The sequence below is a fragment of the Saccostrea echinata genome, unplaced genomic scaffold (assembly GCF_033153115.1).
Source record: "Saccostrea echinata isolate AGI-Se365-2 ecotype Australia unplaced genomic scaffold, CSIRO_AGI_Sech_v1 ptg000025l, whole genome shotgun sequence".
NCBI lineage: Eukaryota > Metazoa > Mollusca > Bivalvia > Ostreida > Ostreidae > Saccostrea > Saccostrea echinata.
The window spans coordinates 7,605,265-7,611,608 of record NW_026889774.1 but is presented as its reverse complement, the minus strand read 5'-3'; the positions used below and the strand labels follow the sequence as shown (position 1 = coordinate 7,611,608).

General features: G+C 37.2%; 1 protein-coding gene across 1 annotated transcript; it reads right to left on the bottom strand.

Annotated features, from left to right (window-relative positions):
- Nucleotides 1-4,196: 4,196 nt before the first annotated feature.
- Nucleotides 4,197-5,600, bottom strand: LOC133192854 (uncharacterized protein F54H12.2-like). The gene has a single exon (XM_061328859.1). The coding sequence runs from the start codon at nt 5,598-5,600 to the stop codon at nt 4,197-4,199; it is 1,404 nt and encodes a 467-aa protein (XP_061184843.1).
- Between the last annotated feature and the right edge of the window lie 744 nt (nt 5,601-6,344).

The following is a 6,344-nucleotide window of genomic DNA, read 5'->3' as shown; positions in this document are numbered from 1 at the left end:
TTCTGGAATGTGATACATGTCCAAATCCATTCCAATGGGATCTTCTTTAAGGTCATTCACTATCCATTCCATATCTTCTTTGCTGATTAATTCTGGAAGATTCTCATCTGTAAAAAAAAACATCATGAAGATTTATCATTGCATGTATGCTATGTTTGCCTATTTTTTTAAAAAAAAATACTAATTCAAAGACAGAGGGTATGTTATGTGTTTTACATACCTTTTTTCCTCATCTCTTCTTTGGGTTCAGGAATGAGGTAGACCGCTAAATCCAATGCAATAGAATCTTTAACATCATTGACAATCCATTCCATATCTTCTTTGCTCATCAATTCTGGAAGAGTCTCAGATGAAATATCTTCTTTGGTGATGGGTTCAGGAATGTACTGATACATGTCCAAATTCATTCCAATGGGATCTTTAATCTCATTTATCATCCATTCAAAATCTTTCATGCTGATCAGTTCTGGAAGATTCTGCTCTGAAACATCATTAGGATTCATCATCATTGACTTGTGTGTCCTATATCTATTCTCTCTGCCAAAAAAAAAAAAAAAGTATTCACTGAAAGACTGATGCTCTAACTGACTTCACTTTTGAGTTTATATACCTTTTTTAGTTAAGGGTCTCGTGCAAAAAGCACGAGATGAAATTCTTAAAACACCTGCACAGGTGCTCATGTACTTAATCTTGGCATCGATTCAAGTCTAATATTTTTTTTTTACTATAATAATATATATTGAGCACGAGATTCTATTCTTAAAACACCTGCACAGCTACTCATGTACTTAATCTACTGTACTTAATTGTTACTATATATATATATTGAGCACGAGATCCAATTCTTAAAACACCTGCACAGAGGGGTCCTGTACCTAATCTTGGGTGGGTCTAAAAATAGATAGACCTGATGTGTGTATAAATACCGTCCCTGGTCAGCTGTTAACTGTCATTCATTAGCTAGCTGATTTTACAGCAACACCAGAGACGATGGCTGAGGAATTCCATGAAGATTTATTTCTTATTCCCGGAATCGAACTAGTCTGTTACTACTTGGTAAGAAGAATTTCTGATGGGGAGGAATTGGTGAGATGCCCTATGATGCGAGTTCAGCTTAGTACCGACACAAAAGCAAGAAGAAGATATATTACCCCAGAGGAATTCCACGAAGATTTATTTCTTATTCCCGGAATCGAACTAGTCTGTTACTACTCTTTAAGAAAAATTTCTGATGGGGAGGAATTGGTGAGATCCCCTATGATGCGAGTTCAGCTTAGTACCGACACAGAAGCAAAAAGAAGATCTTTGACCCCATTTGGTAGGCCAGAGCAGACCAGATCATCATCGCCTCCACCCCCCGAAGATCAGGGGGAAAAAAAAAATAACGGATCTATTATAAAAAAAAAAAAATTTCAAAAAAAAAGGACAATTCAATACTTGGAACAATTGTTAAACAAAACAAATAAAAGAATGAAAAGACACTAAGCTTTTTTCGTTATTATTTCTATACAAATATGACGTCATCATATGTATGAGTTGTAGACGCTGAGATGTTTTTTTTTGTCTTTTTTAATAAAATATAGACTTTCTCATTGGAAATAAAGTGTATACAAATTGTTTTTAAACCAATCGGATTCTATTCATCTTAAAAATTTTATCTTAAAAGGTCAGGATTGAAAAGAATCTTATATTCCCTATACAAGTCTATACATTTAGACGCTGAGATGTTTTGGTCTTTTTTTATAAAATCTAGACATTCCCATTGGAAATAAAGTAGATACCAATGATTTTTATAAGTTTCCGATTGTATTCATGTCAAAATTTTCATCATCAAAGATCAGGATTGAAAAAGAATCTTATAGACTCTATACAAGTCTATACAGTGATTTTCTGAAAATGGCTGACCTTTGACCTCCCTTGTGTTTATGTTTAGACCGACGCTACGTTTATTTCTACACTTGTATGAATTCTTTTGATTTAAAAACCCTATCAACACTTTTCCTTAGGTTCGATCTTAGGATAGACATTAAGTTTTCTTGGTGTCACACTTTTAAAAGTCTAAAACTCCTTATTTTAGGTATTCAGGTCAGTCAAGGTTAGGCCTTCGGTTCGGCATGAATCAGTCTGTTCTAAACAACGCAGAAATGTCATGTATGAAAAATACTGTGAAATCATCCTCAAAACTTACCTTCGTTCTTTCACTAGAAGGTTTGAATGGATATATCATTCCATAATATGTTATTTAATCCAATGTATGTATTCACAAACACAAAATAACACAAATTTGAATTCTCCATGATTTTTTGAGCTCTGTTTCATCCGGGCTTTTAGGGTGCTCTCTTTTCGGGTCGCGCTGTGTGTATAAATACCGACGCTCGTCAGCTGTTAACTGTCATTCGTTACTAGCTGATTTCACAGCGACACTTACGATGGCTTCCTTGTTCCACGAGAACATTTGGATTCAACGGGGCGTAGAAGTAATTTTACAGATGGTAGTGAGGGACCAGACAACGGGGGAAGAGTTTGCTATCCTCAACATGGGAAGAGTCAGAGTGGGTGATGTTGCCAGCTTTTCCAGCCGGAGATCCAGACACACTCCATATTCCAGGCACAGTCCCTACAGGAGACCAACACCAGCAGATTACCCTCACCCAATATACCATCCGCGGCCGGAAGAGGAAGGACGAAACTTTCATCTACCAGACAGTCCGGAATCCCCCTCTTCGTCACCAGCAGCAGGGGTAAGAATCCATCAGCTCCTCAACGCTGCAGTTCCACCATCACCACAGCCGCAGGACCGGGCCTTTTTCCAGGGTTGTATCCCCGGGTGGGGGATACAAGCACCCGTAGCCGAGGGGTATTGTTCTCTCTGCTTATGTGACGGTGAACAAAGTAATTTTATGTGTGGACGATGCCTGCAGAGGCCTGCGTGTTATCTTTGTGCAGCGCGACTAATCGACAGAGGAGAAGGCTGTCCCCTCTGCCGGTATGGCTGCCCGGAGCCAGCCCCTGTTCCGCCTCCACCCCCCACATCACCACCTCCACCACCACCCAGGAGAACTCTCTCCCAGAGGAGAGAGTTTGGGGAGTACAGCCGCAATGCTGAGAGAGGGATTTCAACAGGACGAGGCCGAGGCCGACGTCCCAGGGAGTAAACCCTGTAGAAAAAAAAACAACAACGGTCCTTTTAAGGACCAACCAGGGAGTAAACCCTATAAAAAATCAACCAACGGCCCTTTTAAGGGCCACTTTAATGATTCGAAAAGATACCTTTTTTGATACACAGTTGATTATAAAAGAAACGTCTCATAAAAAAAAACACTCAAGGGGTCACGGTTGTTTTAAAAATTAAAAATTAAATTAATTTTATTAACATTAATTTTTAAAAAAAAAAAAAAAAAAAAAAGAAATAAGAATTTTTTTTTATTATTTTTTTATTTTATTTTATTTTATGAATATAGAACTCTTATTTTTTTTTAATGAAAGATATTTATGAACACCTAATGATTTTTTTTATTTATCACATAAAACACTTATAATAAAACAGCAAGTCAGAAAAAAAAAAAGGCTTCTCATTGTGACTTCATCAGTCCCTCTAGAAAAGAATAACAACAAGTATATATTTTTCTTTTGTTTATTTGTGAGAACAACAACAAACAACAATAATAACAACAACAATAACACAATTTTTTTTTACAATACATTTTGATAGAAACATTGACAAGTTTGTCCATGACCTGTTGGTCTTTTATGATAAGTGTCTTTAAACCATTGAGCTACATAATAATCTCTTTGTAAAGCTGTAGGATGGTCAAAGGGAAATAACCATTCATCTGCTTTAATTTTCTTGATATGTCTTTGATGTAAATAATACACACAATATTGTCCACACACATCGGTCTTCCAATCTTGATATCGATACGGATTATAAATCCATTGATGACCATGACGCTGAATAAAATCTTGAATTTCTTTTTGTAAGGGCGGAAATCCATAAGAATCAAAATATTCTACCACTGGACTGCTTACATATAAACACACCCAATGTTCTCCAGGTTGATCTTGAGGATCTGTGTTGACTACAATGGCTTTTTCTCCAAATTTTAATTGATCTGGTAATAAATCTAAAGGATACACTCCACCAAACGAACTCTTTAATTCTCTAGATAACACTTCTCTCAACTGTCCTGTATCCATTAATAATCAATGCTCACTTCTCTCTGTTTGTTGATTTCTAAGAGGTTATCAAATTCTGCATACACCACACAATTTAAAGTGGTAACCGTATTAGCAGTAAATTGGACTTCTACTCTTAAATTTCCTGTTTCTATGAGATGGAATTTATCCGATTGGGCTTCTTGATCTTTAGTGAAATCCCAGCCCCATAAAGTGTATCCGTTTTTATACTCTTCTAAGGTAATGTCCGGAGCCCAATCTTCTCCTAATTTTCCCAAAGCTTGATACATACTCAGATAAGATCTCAGATATAAATCTTCATTAAAATTAGGTTCGAAACAACGAGTCATCATGGTCTCTCCATTGATACTAACATCTAATTTTTTAATCCCAAAATTTTGAAAATTAAAGGGATTTTTAGTTTTATCTCCATTAAAAGCCGCATTCTCCACAAACCCTAAAATGAGCCTTTTTGGCATCTGGCCTTGAAACAGATGATCCGTAATCTTAGATTGAGTTCCTGTAGGTATGGTAAAACTTTTGACTTCGACTCTTCTTAATGGATATTTGGCTCTGTGAGTATTCAAAGTTTGATTGATGTGATTCATTAAAGTAGGGGAAGGTTTCACTTTTCTCACCCACAAGACCATACTTAATATTTTAACTTTTCCCGTATTGGCTTGAGCCGTCATCATGTAGAAATCAGGTCTAGCTCGATTAAATCTCAAACGGACGTCCACTCCATTCGGTAGAAATCGATCTTGTTGAAACAAATCCAGATGTAAACGATCCAACAAAGTAATTTTCTTACTAGCATCTATAGCTTCATGACGTTTTCTGTATCCTTCGTTTTTAGAATTGGCTGGGTATGCTGGGATGATGGGTTTGTTAATGGTACAAGAATCATGAGCTACAGCAAAGGCCTGATTAGCAGCCACTCCCAGAGCTGCTAGCCCCCTTTCGTCCATATGTCCTGCCGTATCTTTTTCCCATAGACTACAAGCTTTCATTTGTGTGGCTAAAGTTCTGGGTTTATAAGACAGTAATTTCTCCAGATAAGCTTTGTAAGGATAAGTATCGGTCCCTGGAGTGATTATTTTTCCATTGAGACTGACATCAATTTCCGTAAACAAGGAATGTAAGATATTATTCACTGGGGCTGTTTTAGCAGGATCTCCATCCAGATCACTTCCATCATTTTGAACAAATTGACATACCATTTGAAGATAAGTTTGAGATAAATCTAGATATTGATCTCCTTGTCCTTTGATTTCAAATTCGATCGGAGCTGTCTCTGAATCTAAAGTACTAGAAATAGGGTAATATTCTTCCCATTTGGATTCTTCTAAAGCAATATTAGTGGGAGGGACTTGGAACAATTGTAAATTGTCCATCCCACAGGCACAGGAATCGGGTTGTAACATGATGTCTGTCTACTAAGATTGATTTTTCACAAATGAAACTCTTCTCCCTCACACTCCTCTATTTATAGTCTCTCTCAGTCAAAAACATCTAAAGACCGTGTTTTCTTCTTCTTCACTGGAGGTGTTAATGGTACATTACCTCCTTGATTTTTTCTTTTTCTGTTAGGACCTCCTCTAGCCAACAAAACTCTTTCTGTCTGTTTTTTTCTTTTTTTCTTACTATCTCCTAGATTCATTCTTTGTTTCACCATTCCAGACGTATTTTTCAGGGCTTGTACTCCGTGAGTTTTGATAGCGTCTTTTAAAGATCTCTTATTTTCCAACACATCTAACCCCGTTCTAGCAGCAGCGGTCAGGGCATGTTTAGCTCCCGTTTTCAGTAAATCCGTAAAAAATCCTTCCCCTCTTTGATGGTTTTTGGGGGGTGGATAATAATAAGCTGGTGGGGGTGGGGGTGGTGGAGGTGGTTGCTGTTGACCCCCTCCTAATATTCCACCTAATAGATTACTGACTAGTGGAGCTGCTAATTTTAACACCGGAGCTAAAAGACCAAACCCATGTCCTTTTTGTCTTAATAAACCTTTATGATAAGTCCATCCGTGTCCTCTCTGTCTTAATATCCCTGGATGATACTGCATGGTGATCACTGTTCTTAAAAACTGACTTTTTTGCACTCTGAGGACTTCCTTTTATACCCCCTTTTTTTTAGGGCTGAATACAATATAAACAGCATACCAGACAAAT

Bases quoted from the DNA above. Each gene is read 5' to 3' on its own strand.
- LOC133192854 (XM_061328859.1), bottom strand. From the start codon at position 5,600: ATGTTACAACCCGATTCCTGTGCCTGTGGGATGGACAATTTACAATTG.